Source organism: Vitis riparia, chromosome 3 (assembly GCF_004353265.1).
Source record: "Vitis riparia cultivar Riparia Gloire de Montpellier isolate 1030 chromosome 3, EGFV_Vit.rip_1.0, whole genome shotgun sequence".
In the NCBI taxonomy this organism is placed as follows: domain Eukaryota; kingdom Viridiplantae; phylum Streptophyta; class Magnoliopsida; order Vitales; family Vitaceae; genus Vitis; species Vitis riparia.
Window position 1 is genome coordinate 10138249 of NC_048433.1, and position 19652 is coordinate 10157900.

At 31.9% G+C, this 19652-nt stretch overlaps 1 protein-coding gene and 1 long non-coding RNA gene across 2 annotated transcripts; both read right to left on the reverse strand.

The window, feature by feature from the left end:
- Positions 1-475: 475 nt before the first annotated feature.
- LOC117911688 lies at positions 476-1241 on the reverse strand. Its single transcript, XR_004650892.1, has 2 exons — positions 1066-1241; positions 476-782 (listed from the first exon to the last, which is right to left on the reverse strand). It is a non-coding gene; the product is annotated as an uncharacterized LOC117911688 (long non-coding RNA).
- Positions 1242-3113: 1872 nt separating this feature from the next.
- On the reverse strand, positions 3114-12757 carry LOC117911789 (mitochondrial import receptor subunit TOM40-1-like). Its single transcript, XM_034826205.1, has 11 exons — positions 12507-12757; positions 11552-11633; positions 11335-11434; positions 11118-11213; positions 10964-11014; positions 9051-9116; positions 7279-7380; positions 6338-6406; positions 6112-6195; positions 4107-4202; positions 3114-3576 (listed from the first exon to the last, which is right to left on the reverse strand). Exons 1-11 carry the CDS (start codon positions 12631-12633, stop codon positions 3520-3522), a joined length of 930 nt encoding a protein of 309 aa, XP_034682096.1. The 5' UTR covers positions 12634-12757; the 3' UTR covers positions 3114-3519.
- Positions 12758-19652: the final 6895 nt, after the last annotated feature.

Sequence of the window (19652 nt, forward strand, 5' to 3'; positions counted from 1 at the left end):
ACTATTTCACATTAAATTGACTTGGACCCTATTTGCTTTTCTTTTTTAATATTTTTTAAAATAAATTACATATATTAAATTATTTTCAATTATTTCTTTATATTTATCACATGAATATTTAAGCAACCTTTATACAACAAGAAAAAATTGATTAAAAATATAAAGTAATTCATTTACAAAATAACTTTCGATTATTTTAAAAAATAATTATATAAATATAAAAAATAATTAAAAAAATATTACAAATAAAAATTATTTTTAAAACATACTTAAATAAAACATGTTTTTATTTATAAAAAAACAAACAAACACCAAATAGACTCATTGTGTTTTTATAGGGGGGAGGGATTGGTTTTGTTTTTAAAAGCAAAAAATTGTTTTTTTTGTTTATAAATGACTTTTTAGAATTCTTCTATTCTCAATCTTGAAATCATTTTTGAGTGCATGGTATGATTCCAATGGCACAAGCAAGGAATAAATCCCAATCCCAATTCAAAAAGAAAATTATTTTCTCATTACAAAGACCTCCACACTGCTAACCACCAAACAAAACCCCGCCTCAATTTCTTATCACAAAATGATGGGTGGGATTACAACATGCATCAAAAATCTCTTTTCTGTTACAACTTAGAAGAATCTATTAATCAAATCAATTGCAAGTAAATGTATTAGTAGCTGATTCCTCATACCATCCATCAAGGAAGCTTGGCTTTGGTGGCGGAGCTGCAGCGTACTGAGGCGGTGGTGCCATCACCGGAGGCGGGGAGGCTCCCCATAATAACCTTCCCATTTTCAATGTTCAAATCAAACATCAGACCAAATCACAGGAAAAATGATGGTTAAATTTTTACTCCTCTCAAGTGGGAGCTAAAGAAAAAACCCACAGCCCACGACCCAGGAGGAGATATGACTGGCATGAACATTTGGGAAAGGTGGAGAGATGACTGACGAGATATTGGGAGAGGGTGATGACAAAAACCACCCCACAGGGCCAAAAAGGAAAAAGAAGAAAGGAAAGCAATAAAGGGAATGATGAAGAATAAGGAAGAGGAGGAAGGTACCAACCTTGTGCAGGGTATGGATAAGCATACTTGGTCTCACTCATATTTGCAAGCAGAAACCAGCAAATTAAGAGTCGGGGAGGAGTGGATCAGAAGGTGGGAATTGGTGGGTTTTAGAAGGGGGTGTTTGGCTTTTATATACGAGACAAGAGAAAGATGGGGAATATTGCAGAGAAACAGAAGGGTCCATAAAGATACACACACGTGACTGCCTGTGGAGGCTTCTCTAGACTCTCTACTAACAGAAGTAGAATAATTAGTCAAAGGAGGAGCTGATCTTATCCTAGTTTGGCCTTTGGAGTCTTTCTCAGCCACACATGGCAGGAGGAGGGAGCCACCCACCTTACATTAGACACTGGGAGAAGGGCATTTGCCTTTGGGTCCAATCCTAAGTTTAAGATTGAAGCTGACAGTTACTTTCTTCCTCTTTTAGGCTTTGTCATGACTTTTCTTCCAAACACCCAATTTGCAAAGCAAAATAAATAAATATATATATATATATATAGTATGTGAGAGGGACTTGAGTGGCTTGTGGATGCAGTTGGTGTGGAATCTCACCATCATTTTACAATGAATAGACCAGTATTTATATCAAGGAAAGGATGGAAGAGACCCTCAAATATGTGAGATATTTATGCAAAACTAAAGCTATGTTTGGTTTGGAGACAAAAAAAAAAAAAAATTAGAAGAAAAATAAAAAAAAATTCAAAGTTAATAAATTATTCCTATATATTATTTTAAATTTATTTTATTTATTTTAACTCTTTTCATATAAAGATTAAATAATTTGAAATATATATATATATATATATATAATCTTCCTATGATTAATTCACAGTTTTGGAATCACTTTTTATTTTTAGATGCAAAACCCTATTACCAAATCAATTCCAAATGGGGTCTAATCAAATTGGTAGAAAATGTTTCCTACATCTCTTTAAATAAAAAATAAAAATAAAAATAAAAACGCCAAATTTGTATTTTATTTTCTATCTCTATAGTTTCATACCTTAGTTTTTCAGAAAATAAAAAAGAAGTAATTAAATTTTATATTTGGTTTATATTTAATATATATATAAATAGAACCTAGGGTGTTTGGTAAAACTTCACACTTAATGATTTAAGTTAAATTATATTTAAGTTTTTAATTTAAAATTTATTACTTAATTTTTATTTTAAATATTAAAGTTGTTTAATAAAATTAAGTTAAAATTTACTCTAAATCATCCGATTGATATATTTATCCTCAAAAATTATAATTGTAGTAAAAGATGTTTATAATGGATGATGTGGAGTAGCAAAAAAGATATTAGAGGTAATTAGGATAAATTATGATAAAAATGTCAAATATAGATATAAATTTAAGGATAAGTTAATTATTTTTACTCATTACTTAAAAGTTAAATTTTAGTTTAAATTATACTATTAAGTTATTTTACTAAATATATTTAATTTACTTAATAATTTAAATTAAATTTTTAAGTCAATTATGAAAATGGGAAAGTCTTTTTCTTCTTCTTTTTTTTGGTGAAGAGTTTTTATTTAAAAATAAAAAATAAAAATTGAAAGTAATATGAGATCTATTGGCCATTGCTCATGTATTTAAATTACATTAATTTGGGATTTAAAAATAAAAAATAAAAAATATACATATAATCAAATAACTATTTTAGACCATTCCACTAGTTTGCTATATGTTAGATCACAACAGTACATCTTATCAAATTCACATGCTAAACCATTTTTAGCATGTACTAATTAAAATCTTCAATGGACACGACTCGGTACTCTCAATCTCACTAACAACCATCTGCTAATACCACTAGAATTCAAGGGCCAAGTATATGAGCATTGCCCAAGTCTTCCTCAAGCTTCTGCCCCAGGTTACAACATCATCATTCAACTCACATGAGTGGATCCATCAGACCAAGAAATAAACAAACAAACCCACTGAATGAGCTGGGCTGTAAAAAACCACGACAAAGGTTTCTTCCCAGACGGCCTGGCAAGACGGTGAGTAAGCATCAAGGGCCTAAGGTTTAACAGATAGTATCATTGATGAATTTTCTATTATAGTTGAAAGTTGGAATAGGCAGATGAATCGACTGTCCCTCCCATAATAGCAATCACTGTACTTTTGGCTTTATCATACATATCATCAATGTCCAACATTTAGCTGCATGTTTATTTCATCATGCAAACACACCATTAAAATCATATCTCAATTTTGATAAATTATGATTCCTACATCTCTGAAATGCCAAAAATTACGATTGCTAAAACTGTTGAAGCAGCTGACGCTGCCCCACAAATAATGTTTGCCGAGAGAGAAGCACAAAACCGATCTGTGAACCTTCCAACCAAGGAAAAACCAACCCAGAATAACTTGCTGAGTTGCTGGCAACAATGTGTGATAAAACTGAGAAAAAAACAGCACAAATTGCCTTCTAATCTTATTCTATTCTCCTACTGTCAGCCCAAACCCAAATTTGTAGTCTTTCTTCCGGTGATCTATCTCTGCAAGACAAATTCAGAATTTTGTCAGATCAAAGTCGTAAAGTATAAACCAGGAAGCTGAAAACCATGAACCCAATAGGAAAAGAAAAGCTGAAAACAGTTGCTTCTCCAATCCAACGTGAAACTAGACTTTCTCTATACTTGATGCAGGCTATTTAATGAGCCAAGCTAGCAGTTTGATAAGCTAAACATGCCTAATTGACTTTACATGATCCACCAATATGCTGATTTTGCTACGAAAGTTCAAGTAAAACCTTCCACAGTAGTTCAGAAAGAATGCAAGACTATGCACTTAAATCCATGATCCCTAGACAAGCTCCTACTTGTTAGGGATCCCACAAGGGTTTGTCACAATTAATTAGATCAAGGAGGAAAAAGAAAATACCATGGACAAAAGTTATGATAACTGCATTCTGTCCTTTGGAGTTCCTTCCAGTTCATTAAAATGAATAGTGCAGAATAACAATAACAGCTAAGGTGCGGTGCAGGAAAAGGAACAGCCATAAATTAACGTGCATTGGTTCTCACCTCTGCAGAAAGAATGAAATTAAGACCCATATTCAATCGCTCTTCAAGAAAAGCAGCTGTGCACCCATTGGAGTCGATCTTTCCCCTAAGACGGCACTGTAACAACCAGAAGAATCAGTTAAGAAGTGTGATGGCCAGATTCAAAGTTCTGCCTCTAATAGGGACAAAATCTTCAAAGTACACTGGTACCTCAGGAAAATTAAGTCAAGACAAAATTAACATGCTTGGTCAGTGGTGCAATACTTTTAGCCAAGGCACAACTGTATTTTCATGTGTTGATTTGATCCATAAAAACATAAAATGATATACAAAACAAAGCAAAACTTTACAACACATAAATACAATTTATCACATGCAGGGTTCAAAATCTTGGCCGAGACCGGTATGACTTGGCCGGTACTAGACCGATAACTGAGTCAAAATTGGAGGAGAATCAAAAACCACAAAAATGAAGAAATTTGGAAAGGTAATTTGGAGCCTCAGTCTCAATTTGCATCTTCATCCTTCAAACCTAAACTTTTGCATCTTGTATCACTGATTTATCTCAATTTAATGCCTTCAAACCTCCGACTCCGGCTCTATGATGACGTCAGAAGTTTTTGTTGAAATGTGGAATGGGTAATTTTCAGAGAAATGGGCACGTTAGCAGAGAAATGGGTATTAGTGGGGAGATGTCATAAGAAGCAAAGAAGATGAAAGGGGTATTTTATAGAAATGGGTCTCTGATCTCTTGCAAAGAGATGGAAGAGTATTTTGCAAAGAAATTGGTCTGTTGCAGAGAGATGAGAGAGAGGACCAAAATGGGATATTATATTTATGATTATAAATATTTAAATTGAATATAAATATTAATATAAAAATATTAAATTGATGTATAGAATCACAAAATATGTATATAAATATTTAAAATTTATCTATTCAAATGAAAATAAATTAATAAAAAATCTTGTGTTTTTATAATAGTTTTATTTAGAATATATTTGATAGGAAAAATGACATTTATATTTTTAAAGGTGATTCATGGTTATTTTTTTATGATTAAAAATATTTTTAAAATATTTAATATGAATAAATTTATTATGAAAATATTTTTTATTAGTTTTATCTAATATTTAATACAGGGTAATAAATAAAAAAAATTAAAATCTATTCCATAATGTTCTCTATGTATATTTATTAATTTTTTTAGTCTATTTGATTGTATTTATTTTTGTGATGATTTTATTAATTTTGTTAAAAATTTTAGAGTTCTTAAATTAATATATTTTGTGTATCATCCAATATCAATCCGAGATACCAAGACCGATATGCCTCAGGACCCTTCAAGTCAATGACCGATATTGCAAATAACCATCTCAATCTGCAAGATGAAAACGCATGTGCACATTCACAATCATATGTAGCTTAATTTTGAACAAAAATGAGAGGAAACTTTGATGGTTTTACTAAGAGGAAAGCTTCCTCTCTTGGTTTATAGGGAACTTTCTTCCACCCATGCATTCTGCTCTATTTTGCAGTCTGAACTTGATTTTGGAATTGGATAATAGAGGTTGTCTGGTGGTAGATAATAAGTGGTTTCATATCTATGTGTTTGATGAGCCATTTTTTTGTTTTCTTTGTTTCTCTTAGACCACTTCATCATGTCAATGTCATATTCATTACTGGATAAAACCATAAGATGACAGTTGTGAATATAAAACCAAAGCTCAAGAAACACATATCAATGTCATTCATTTCTGGATGATCAGTCTTAGGTGTTGGTGCAAGTGCAAGCTTGCCTCTAGAGTAGACCAAGAATTTTACCAACAAAAGATAAATGCTTCATGATAAAATATATGAAATCAGCCATCTTTTTTTTTTTAATTAATTTTTCTATTTATTTACAAGAAAAGAAAAAGAACAAACAGGAACAATTATTGCGTGACAAAAACAATTGAAGTAATATACATGCAAAGGCACAAACATAATATCTAGATAAGAAAGTTTTTGCAATACTAGAAATTACCTGTCGAAGGATGTAATCATAACCAAAACTTGCAGTGACATCTCTTGACATATAATTGTACATGAAATCTGATGCTAAAGAAACCTACAGGAAAGAAAATAGCCAACAAATAAAACTAGATAACAAATTCTCTAAGCATCCATTGGGATCAAATTCAAAAGCAACGCATGATTAAAAAATGGAGTAGAATAACTTTTTCATGCTAAGATAAATGGGACTTTCTTACCTTCTCTGATACTTTCTGAACATAGCTCAGAGCAACCATGCCAGTGCTAGCAACTTGTCCTGTTGCAACCTGCAGGCAAAATGAAAATTTTGATTTAATTATTACAAGAAAGCTTCACTCGGCATTGCAAGTTTTCCACACCTGCCTCACTTGGCAATTGGAACCCAGTTAAAAAACTAGAGTCCTAGGGGCAGCTGCTTGGCTAATTAATCTGCAACTGGATTAAAACAAAGCCCAAAAAAAGAACATCCCAAGTCACCAGTGACATCTAAAATTTGGTGAACCATCATACTTCCCATCCCCTCTTTATAGGAAGAAGATTTCCAGTTCCCAAAACCTTCCTTAATAGCCATTTTGCACTCAAGAATGTTCCCACTCCTACATGCAAGTTTTAAGAAACTCAATGAGCAAAGATATGATGCTTCAAACACCTTTCAATATAAACCAAAAGATTATATTTTAGAAGAAAACATCGGCTCAGAAACCACAAGTTTTCTTAAGGAAAACCATAGAAAAATTAGTCAGAACCAAAGCAGGACAGGCAAATATTTTTCCATGTCTGACATTGTACAAAATTAAGAACACTCCACATGCATGCAAAAGTCAAATATTTTCACCTTGTGGACCCAAAAATTTACACAATTCTAATTAAATATTTACACCATCTCATTTTAAATTAGCACAATTTTTAACAAGCCATTGAAAGTGAAAGAAGAGGAGATATTGCAAAACAAAGATAAAGAACTCAGTGCCTTTTTTCAGTATTTTAAGATATCCAAATCTTGGGATGCACTCTTGTGCAGCTGTGAAAGGAAATAAAAGCTAAATAACACCCTGTAACAATTTCTAACCAATAATCCTTGATGCAAGGAAAAAAAAAATTGGGTAAGGTGTGTAAGGATTTAAACAATTCGTGAAGATTAAAAGCCAGGCCATAGTACCATCTTATCGGTATTGTAACGAGCAGCATAACCAATTCCTGACTTTCTATGCTGACCAGCCCAAAAAACTTCACCACCCAAAGACAAATAAGGGGTCACACTCTGCAAAAAAATAGCCATTTTCAGCATAAGGTTGATAATGAACATAAACTAATTAAGATAGAGCCATGAACAATATCTTAGATCCCAAAAAGAAAAATATCATTGAGATTAAAAATAAAAATGAAAAAAAAAAAAACACTTTGAGATCCCATCATTAAAGCTAATATGAAGAAACTGTAAAGACATAAAATGGTATTTGCAAATTAAATTTAATCTCTTTCTCATAAAAAATAAATAACTTGCATGCTCAAAAGGAACCATAATTACATCAAGCTACTTAAGGAAGATCATAAGTAAAATATAATTGTGCCCTTTCCCTCTTGGCCACTGGGTCCATCCAATAAGTGCACCTTTCCGGCTTTTCTTAAATTTAGGAGACTTTTGGACTCTTGAAATATAACCCCCTTGAGCCAACACCATGGGTCTCTCTACCATGCTCCTGGGCCCAGACCTCAGCTCAAACTCTTCTATTTCAAGGATGGGGCCACCCTCTCATAACTCATCTCCTTCTTTTCCTACATGATTAGAACTCTTGATTCAGGAGAGCACTATTCAATCCTTCCACCTGCTGCAAGTCCACACCAAGTGAAGGATCAAGATTAGGTGAATGTCTTACACACTCAGCCCCAAAACCAGCTACCCAGGAGCACAGTGCATATTATCAGACACCATGTTCTTCACGGCTACCATCTATAGAAACCCTAAGTAGTCTGCAATCTTCAGCTTCTAGCAATCCAAGCAAATAGGAGCAATTGTAAAGCATGAAACCCCACTGCTACCACTAAGGATCCCTACCATCTAATAGGATATCCTTTGATCAGCACCGTCATCCATATAGAGTGCTTCATCTCTGCTGCAACTACATTGACTTCCATAAAATCCATTAAAAATTTCAATAAAAATAAAAAAAATCTCCCCCTCGAATCAGCATACCTTATGTTTTGATCCAAGTTTCCTTTGGCACAAAAGGCCGTCTAATGCAGCCTGCCTATGGAAGCCACCCATCTAATAACCAGGGCTTCCAACTGAAGAAATAACGCCCCTGAAGGACCCTAACTGCCTAGAAACAATGTCCCATCCAACTCTACCTCTACAGCACCCAACTTCCAACTGCCATTCATGCCACCCTCAAGCTTCTATCACTCATGAGCAAGACTAATTATCCTGCACCACCTCCAACCAAGCATCCACTTAGAAACCTTTCCTTTCTCCAAACAATTCTCCCACTGCAGTTTATCCCCCTCTCTCCCATTTCCAGGTCAATCTGCATCTTACATTCGTTATTGCCTTTCCCCTTTTTCTGCATTTAAATGAAATCTCACCTGGAATCTCCCCCTTCCCAAACCCAACCCTTACCACTTAAGCCAGGCTTCAAAGGCTTTAACGCATATCTTAACTTTCAGCTATCACCACCCCCCAAACTCCACAAATTTATCCCTCAACTGCAACAATAGGTCTCAAATCTTAACTAACAACTAAAACCAGCCAAGTAGCTTGTGGTCTTTATGGGCAGTAATTAAAAAATGGTTCTGTCAGGACCTGCTCATATTTGTAATGCCAGAATTGATGTTATCCAATAATTTTTCCTTGATCTAGCTTCCTCTAATAAAATTTCTATAAGACCCAATAAGTAGAAGAAACATCAAGGTAAGTCCTGAATAGATTCTCACCTGGATGTAACTAGCTCCAAATAAAGCACCATTTCCAAGTTGAAGTTGAGTCCTGTAATCACCACCCTGTATGGGAAAAAATAAAATAAAGGTCAGCATCATCATTGAAAGGGTACCATCCAAGGCTTCAAGAAAATTTCAAACTTAAAGACAGATCCATTTGATTAACTGATTTATTAGCTCATCAACATCCAACAAAAACTCAAATAAGATGCTATTTGCACAAAGAGTGTACTAACTATATTTTATAGCAGGTTCTTCATCAGCCACACAAGTACCAAATGGATTAAATTACACATCACAATAGATTTAATGGCTTCAAAATAATTAAGGGATATGAAGCAGAAGAAAAAGAATCATCAGAACATATCTACAATTCAAATTTCAAAAACTCAATTTGAGTCGAATGTTAATAAATAGATTGTTCGAGACCTATGTGGCAAGTGTAGTTTGCATTCTTACAATTTTCCAGTGATTTCAAATCCATGACTCCAGCTTGGTATCATAAGTTTCAGCAAATAAACAGCTTAAGGTAGAATACAAAATGGACTAAATGTGTCCCAGCTCAGGTAATCATGCAGTGGCAGCAGTATTAATAATGCATGTAGTTAAACAGTTGGTTTACTTTGTAATGTTTTATGCTTTCATGAATTATAGTGAGCAGTGTCCTAACCATTTTGATGTGTGCAAATAGATTGCCATTTCGAACTAGTATACATTTATCCTCCTTTTTTATCAAACTTTGTACAAAGAATTTTGCACTTATGTGAAGGACTTCTCATCCTACTTCCTACTGACTATCTCAACGTACTGAAATGATTGTTTGTGATCAACAAACAAAAAGGCAATGCCAATGAACTTATTTTTTTAACAGGATTGTGGCCTTGCCTGCAGATTTGTGGTACATAATGTCAATATAGCATGAATCCCAGCAATAACATACACAAGTTACAACTTTTTTTTTTTTTCCAAATTTGACAAAAGGAGAGAAAAATAGTCAGAAAAAACAACATTCAGATATTTATTAACCACCAGAAAATATTCATTTCATGAAGGTTTTCTAACAGATTTAGCAGTCAAATCTTACTTAATAAACCTCTAACCAAAGGCAATGTGGCATGACTTGAGGCAAATCCAAGAACATCAAACTAGTTACACCTCTCTACTCTCTCAAACTAGTATATTAAACATCATATTTAAGTAATAACAAACAGAACAAATTCCACCATATTTAATGCAAAACAAAAGAATATGATGCTTATTCGAGATTATAAGTCCTCTGAATTGAATAACAAGAATCACATTTGCTATTCCTCTTATAGAATTTGAGCAGTAACAGGCTGGTAAACAATGGACAGAAGTGAATTTTCAAAATAACAATTGCATTCATAGGAAGGTAGAGGTAGAACAAAGTAGAACAAGATGAAAGGAACTCAAGAGATTTAGTCTTTTGGAACCTTAAAAAAAAAAAAAAAAAAAAAAAAGAGGCCTAGTCTTTTGGAACCAGTAAGGAGTAACTTTGTTAAAGTTTCACCAAAAAGATGACAAAAGGCCATGAGAATGCAGACAGAGCCAATGAGGAAAAGAAAAGAAAAAAAATAGCCAACGATGTACCAGATGAAAAGGAGGAGAAGGACTTGGCAAAAATAAAAGGCATGAGTTAAAAGATTTGTGAGTTAAGTTTTATTTGTGTGTGTAATGGTGCAGAGATAAGGAAGATCTTTTGCACCATCTTTGAAAGATTTTAAAGGATACATATTTACCCTATGATATAAGTTTCCAGTGTGATCTAAGCCACTCAGAATAGCCTATCAGAAGGGTGGGCTAATAAAGATACCATAACATTACGTATATAGTTCTGAAAAAAAAACCCTTGAGAACAATCACAAAAATATTAATTAGCAAGAACTGACCTTGTAATCAAAATTAACCATGCCATGTGACATATGTGGCTCACTTGTAAGCTGGAAAAGGAGGGAAAAAAAGGGTAAATCAGTTAGCACTAAATATTAGAAAATTATAATGGCAAAAAAAGTGAACGAAAGTGACAGTTGACATATATATTACCTGAGCATTAGCCTTCAGAGTGAGATTTTCAGTCAAATCACACTTCACTCTTGCATTCAGCCTCCCGTCGGTCAATATTCTCCCAAAAAGCATCAACTGTTAAGCAACCAAAAATGCTCCAATGCTTTCATTCAACATTCATGAAAACAAACTAGTTGCACGTCACACTACCAATAAGATGTTTCCCATAAAAGTAAATCTGAAAAATTAGGCCTACCTTTGGGTCTATAAAGTTAGCACCAAACTCATAATGAGCAGTTGGGATTTTAATAGTTTCAGAGGATTGAGAAGGAATTTCAGTGGGCCCCATGAACACGCTGATAGATGGTTAACAAGGCATCATTATCAAGATTGATGAGAGAAAAATGGAACACAAAAGAAAAATAAGAACAACAAACTTTGAAGAGAACAATAAACAAAAAGGGGGAATTTACCTGTGACTGAGTGAGAATTTCTGATTGAGCCCCTTGGTAAAGTCAAACCGCATCCCCTCAAAAAGCTCTGGCTTTAAAGACACTGCAACACAAAATATTAATAAAGGCAGTCAACATTAACAACTTATTAAAAGAATACCCCTCTCTGACTCACCCCAAAACCTTCTGTGCTCACCTGATTTTTTACTTCTAGAATTTTAAGATATCACTATCCATGAGCATAATGCAACAAATGCACATAAACATAAAAGTTTCTGTCTTCATAAAAATGGGTGGCGTAGAATTGCACAACTAAAAGAAAAAGTACAAGCAATCACTGAACTGAATACTATACAACCATGAAATTAACTGAATTATTTCAGAGAACTTGGAAAAAACCTATTCAAAATTCATAAATATGATCATCAAATCCTAATTTCATATTAGAGGAGGGCCCATTCATAAACCTATGGAAATGCCCTTGCTCCTTGAATCTATGAATAACTGCCAAAATCCAAATTACACTTAAGCTGAAACCACTGTTTATTCTGTTTTTACCATTGGAACACTCCTCTCGTAAAGCCGCTCTCAGCAGGGAACAAGAAAAACATTAGAATCTAAATCAGTAAACCACTTTTGCTTTCAATTGATTGGTGATATCACAATCTCACTGTTACAAGTCCAACCCATGCTATAATCATCCAAATACCAATATGCATTAGGGTTTCAAACGCCAAGATTTAGCTAAAAACCCTACTGCAAAAAATAAATAAATAAATAATGAAAAATAAAAAATAAAAACGCATTATGGCAAAGTTACAGATCAAGAAATCAGACCAACGGAGAAAACTCAAAACAGACACATGAATATATATGAAACGAACAACAAAAAAGACAGACGGACATAGAAGAAATGGACCAGAAGAAAATTAGAAAATAAAAAATCGAGTAGTGATGAGAATGTGAGGGTACTGACTGAGAGCTTCGCGGTGGATTTCTTCGTAGGGGATGGGGCAAGGAAGATCGAGGTAGTCGACTTTCTCATCGGGCTTAGGTGGGGCAGGAGGAGCCGGAGGTGGTGGCGGAGGAACGAATCCGGCCATTGTTGGCGTCAGATTTTGTCAGCAAATCTAGGGTTTATGGAGAACCCTAGAGAGAGAGAGCCTCTGGTTTTACAGAGAGCCTCAGTGTGTCGTAGCGTGGAGATTTCAAATGGAGGGTTTTACAGCGGCTTCCCTTAAAACCCTAGACCAGTACTCCATACTGATTTGAAAATTAAATAAATAAATAATAATTAGTAATAATAATCGGTAATCACTAATCACGGACATATCTGGTACCTCAATTTTCACAAATATATCAAAAATATATAAAACGATATTTTGTGTCTTGAATATTTTGATAAAATATCATTGACATAAAAATAAATGAAAATCCTAAAAATATTAAAGAAAAAAACTCTAAAAATTTATATTTTAATCAAAAATATATATTTTATTGTAAAACAAAGTGAGAGAAGAAGAAAACAAAAAAGAGATAATAGAATGCACAGAAAAACTCTATTGAATTTCATTAGGGGTCTCTTCCTTTTATAGGGAGTTATAAAATATATTTATGGATGATCATTTACAAGTTACCATAGTGGTATAGAATCTCATATTTTATAACACTCCCTCTTGTATAATCATAAAAATATGTCTCATTAAAACCTTATTAGGAAAAACCCTAGTGAAAGAAAAATAGTACAATATTCTTATAATTCTTTAAGTTGCTCTTGGTATGTTAGGACTACCTCGTTAAAAACCTTGTCAGTAAAACCTAGTAGGACAAAACCTAAACAAAAGGAAAAAGAGTACAATACACTAATACCCTTTTACAAGCATACTCCCCCTCATGTCGATATCCTTGAGTTGACGCATTCTAATCTTGTGTATTAACTTCTTGAATGTTAAGGTTGGCAATGATTTTGTGACTAAATTTGCTAGATTATCGCTTGAGCGTATTTGTTACACATTAATTTCACCACTCTTCTTTAATAGGGGAGAGTCCACATGATTCCCGAATATGTTGGATCATAGATCTTAATCATATACATACACAACTTGTTTCATGAATTGCTAGTATTTCTGAATGATTTGATGACGTGGCCACCATTGTTTGTTTGACAGATCTCCATAAAATAACAGTACCATTGTATTTAAACACATGCCTTGTTTATGACCTACCTTTATGTGGATCTAAAAAATATCTTGCATCTGCATATCCAATCAATTATTGCTTTGATTCCCTTGAGTAAAATAGACTCATATCAGTAGTTCCATGAAGATAACGCAATATATGTTTAATATCATTCCAATGTCTTCAAGTTGGAGTGGAACTGTATCTTGCTAATAAATTGATAGAAAAAGCAATGTCTAAATGAGTACAATTAGCAAGACACATAAGTACACCAATAGCATTAAGATATGGTACTTCAGAACCAAGTAATTCTTCATTTTTTTCGCAAGGACGAAATGGGTCATTTTTCACATCAAGCGATTAGACAACCATTGAAGAACTTAAATGATGTGTTTTATCCATATAAAAACGCTTCAAAACTTTCTTAATGTATCTTGATTGATGTACTAAAACTCCATTTGGAAAATACTCAATTTGCAGGTCAAGACAAAATTTTGTTTTTCCAAGATCTTTCATCTAAAATTCCTTTTTCAAGTAATTTGTTGTTCTTGTGAGCTCTTCAAGAGTTCCAACAAGATTTAAGTCATCAACATATACTGTAATAATTGCAAATCCGGTTTATGATTTCTTAATGAAGATGTTTGGGCATATAAGGTTATTCACATACCCTTCTTTTAGCAAGTATTCACTAAGATGATCGTACCACATGCGCCCAGATTACTTTAATCCATACAAGGATCGTTGTAACTTGATTGAGTACATGCTACAAGGCTTTGTATAGTTTGCTTTAGGCAATTTAAATCCTTCAGGGATTTTCATGTATATTTCATTATCCATGGATCCGTATAAATATATTGTGATAACATCCATGAGACACATATCTAGTCCTTCTGAGACTGCCAAACTAATTAAGAAACGAAACATGATTGCGTTCATGATGGGAGAGTATGTTTCCTCGTAGTCAATACCATTTCTCTACAAGAAACCTTGTGCTACTAATTGCGCTTTATATCTTATGATCTCATTATTCTCATTGTGTTTTCGTACAAATACTCATTTGTACCTAACAGGCTTTACATCTTCAGGTGTTTGGACTACAGGTCCAAAACTTCTCGTTTTGTTAATGAGTTTAACTCTGCCTGCATAGATTTCTATGTCGGCATTCTTCCACATTTCGTGGTTCAGGATCTTCATCATGATATTGGAGGCCACTTGAAAACAAAAATATAAAATTATTTCGATCCTTTTTTTTCTCTTGTGTATACATAACTTACTGAGATCTCACAAGTTTCAGGTAAGATCCTTGTATACATTTCGTGGTTCAGGATCTTCATCAAGTTTTTCTTAGGTTCTCCTCTTCCGGAGAGTTACATCCTTTGAGCCTATAGGTCTACCACACTTCAAGCGTATCTTAGATTCATTTGTTAATTGTCTTACAGGGACATCAATCCGTGCTAGAGTATTTGCAGTCGGGATATATTACTTTGTCACTTTCTTTGTATCAATGAATGCATCTTGTAATTGATTTGCACAATTTTGTAAATAAATAATCTTTTAAACTTCTGATTCACATTGATTGGTATGAGGGTCAATATAAGTCAAAGTAAATGCATTCCAAATAATTTCTCGTCGTTCTTTTAGAACTGGCTCTTCTCCCCATAACGGTGAGAAATTTGTCTGATTAAAATGATAATTCGCACATGTCATTATACATTTTAAGTGTATAGGTAGACTAGTCACTAAATAAAAACTTCTGGTTTTATAATGTACATCCATACGACCTTTTACTCCAGGGGACCAAGTTGGTTTTACAAGATTCTTCCGGACCTATCATCTTATAAAGTGTCATTCACATGGAATAAAATACTACTGGTGAAATGGTATAAGCTCTTCTGGAGCCTTTAATTAGGTTTATATTACATGATATAGTATTAACATTGTTTGTCATCAATATTGTGCAATTAATGAGACAAGAGTTTCATCTAAGTAACAAATCACAAAACATTGTTATAAAGACCTCGTCTTTATAGAGTTAAAGAAATATTATTATAGAGAAAGAGTTAAAATCAATGAAAAAATATTAGTAATTGATGATGACTTAATAAGTTGTATAAAAGCAATGAGAACATATATAATATAAGAAAACAAATATGAAAAGATAATTTAAAGTTATATATTTCTTAAATATCTCATATATTTGATTTTGTAAGTGTGGAGCAATTTATACATGAAATAACTAGGAAGTATTTCAATAATCAAACTAATTGTAGTGATAGATCAAGGTATGAGAGAGATCCATGTATCTTCAAGTATATATAAAGAAAATAATTTAAATGATAAATAATAAAAAGTGAAATAAACTATAAAAGATGAATAATAAACAAAGTGTTCAAAGATGATAACAAAATAAACCTATTTGCAAAGAACTAAATAAAAACATAATGTTTAATCAAAACAAGCATTTCCATCACCAATTAGATGGTTAATTTTCCCATTAGGATTCTCAAAGAAATTTGAAACATCTAAATAGGTTAGATCCACTGGGCCATCACTATCAATGAAGTTCATTTCAACTTCATTTCCTTTTGCTTTTATTGAGGATTGATAAAGGTCAACAAAATGTTTTGAAGTATGACAAGTGTGTGACCAATGTCCTTTCATGCCACACCTATGACACTTATTCTCATCAACATGTTTACTTTGTGGTTTTATCCTCTTTTCAGGTTATGCCTTTGAATTATTCCACTTCTAGTGGTTTGAGTTGTTTTTTTTACTTTGAGAACCACTACGATGAGAAGAATTGTGTTTACCATGACCTCGATTGCGACCACGTCCTTTACCTCGACCTTGTCCATATCCTCGTCTTTGTTCATGTCCAAGGGTTTAAACAGATGTGGCATTGGCTTCAGGCAATGACACAGAACCAGTATGATGAGATTGATGGTTTTTCAATAAAAGCTCATTATTTTGTTTAGCCACAAGAAGACATGAGATCAATTCTAAATATTTAGTGAAACGATGCTCTCGATATTATTGTTGCAGGAGCACATTCGAGGCATGAAAAGTCATAAATGTTTTTTTAAGCATATCTTCTTTAGTGACTTTTTCTCCACACAATTTTAATTGTGAGCTAATTTTGAATAAGGCCGAGTTGTAGTCACTAACAGAGTTGAAATCTTGTAATCTCAAGTGCATCCAATCATATCATACCTTTGGAAGGATTATGGTCATTTGGTTGTCATATCGTTCCCTTAGATTATTCCAAATGATGAAAGAATCTTTGATCGTAAGGTATTCACCTTTTAATCCTTCATCAATGTGATGGCGAAGGAATATCAAAGCTCTGGGGCGATCCTGGGATGCACCATTTCCTTCTTTAATGGTATTTCCAAGATTCATTGCATCTAGATGAATTTCAAAATCTAGAACCTAAGATAAGTAGTTTTTGCCCAAAATATCGAGAACAACAAATTCAAGTTTTGCAAGATTTGACATTATCTGAAAATTATATATATATATATATATATAGAATAATATTAATCAAAAAAAAATATTTCAATTATCATAATAAACTATTAATAAAATGCTTTAACAATATTTCAAGTAAATAATATATATAAAAATATAATAACCTAGAATTTATCAATTATAAATATGAAATAGGAATTAAAACCTAATATAGCTTCAGGCTATGAATTATTTTATGTAAATTTGTGCATAGCTTCAAGTTATGAACTTTCATTATGTAGATTTGTACATAATTTTAAGCTGTGAACATTTGTTTATTTTATAGTTTCTGACTATATAATATTGTTTGGTATAACTTCTAGTTATACCGTATAATTAAAAATAAATAATTAGGGATCATATATCTAACTTCTAGTTATGAATTTACCCTATAATTTATAATTTATCCCATAACTTTTAGTTATGAATTTACCCTATAATTTATAATTTATCTCATAACTTCTGGTTATAGGGATTGTACATATTTTTCATAACTTCTGGTTATGAATTTACCCTATAATTGATAATTTATCCCATAACTTCTTTTTGTGAGAGAGAAGAGAGAAGATTTTTCTATTTCTCTGAAGGGAAGAACGTCTTTCTATTTCTCTTAATAGAGAAAAATCTTTCTATTTCTTTTATAGAGACTATTCGTGCTGATAACGTGTTGTAAAATAAAGTGAGAGAAGAAGAAAGTAAGAAAGAGAGATAATAGAATGCATGGGAAAACTCTATTGAAGTTCATTAAGGGTCTCTTCCTTTTATAGGGAGTTACAAAAGATATTTATGGATGATCATCCACAAGTTACCATAGTGGTACAAAATCTCATATTTTATAACAATTTTAAAGTTATTTAAAAAAAATGATATATATATATATATATAATTTTTCATATTTGATAATAATATCCTCTAGTTTTATAAAAAAAAAATATAAATTTTATAAGTTTACATTTATCATGAAGTTTCATTATATATTATTTGATAATAATATTATGATAACATATCTAATTTCAAAATATATTTAATATTAAAATTATGATCCATTTTAATTTAAATATATTTAATATATCAAATAAATAATAATATATGTATAATTTTTTAATATTTATATTTTTTATATTTAATAAATATATAAATCATATAAAAAGACCTATTAAGAAAATTATGTTTTTATGTAATAAATTAAATCAAATGTAAAAATAAAATAATTATAATTAATTTATTTAATAATCGAAAAATATTCAGAAATGTCTGTTGAAATACGAAAAAATCGAAAAATCGGTGAACTATTAGTAAAATATTATATATCGTCAAGTATTTTAAACCTTGATAATAATTACTATCCTACTACAATACCAAATTGAAATCTCATTCAATTATGTCTTGTTCTTTTTTCTTTTTTTCTTTTTGTTAATTTCATTAACATCCCCTAAGGAAGTGAGTGAAAATTGGAAATGAGAATGATAGAGGATGTATTTGATGAAATTTCAAATCAATTGAGGATGGGTGTATTAATCAAAATCTTAGAGAGATGAATGAAAATAAACTTTTTTATTTATTTATATTTAGTTTCATTTCTTTATATCATGATCTCATATCATCTATTCACTTAGATTTTATGATGTATTTTCAATGTTCAAAATTGAAAATTCAATAAATTGGTGCAATTTAATGTCTTAACATTTCCCATGATAATAAGATTAATTTAAGGTGTGAGTTGATGAAACTCATCTAATATTGCTATTAAAATCCAAATAATTAATATCAATATAATGACTAATTTTATAATTAGGTTTGATTTAGTACATCTAAATTTGAGCTTAGGGTTTATTAATTGGATGAGTCTAAAGTTGGTTGAATTTTCATTTAATGTATTTAGGTTAGGTGGCTTAGAACTTATTTTGAAGTGATTTTGTTAAAAACTCCTTTCACCTTTTTATTCATAACCTTATATATTGGAGAGAGAAAAAAAAGGTCTATTTGGTTAAAGGGGTTAATTTTCGAGTAAGACGAGTTTGGATTGATTACTAGTCTAAGTATTGGTCTCATCTTTTAGCATAATCAAACATCATTGTCAATAAAGGATGTTTATGGTAATGGTGAAAACGAAATGTGTATTAATTGTTTAGAAGAAGTTTTTTATTCTTTAGGTGAGCCGAGAAAAAAAGAAGAAAAAAAGCAAAATAAAAAGGTTAACAATCTTAAAGACAAAAATGTGCATAAGTTAGTCTTATTGTATTTTCTTAAGCATGTTTTATTTGGAAAAGAAGGGAAAAAATCTATTAAACATGCAATGAGTTGGTCTTATTGATGGTTCAAAAGTTTTTAATAAGTATCCATAAAGTAAGATTTGTTATAAAAGAACATAACAGTTCTCTATTGTGTTTTGATCTTATGAGAATGGTTTTTGATTAATAATTAAAAAAATTAGTTA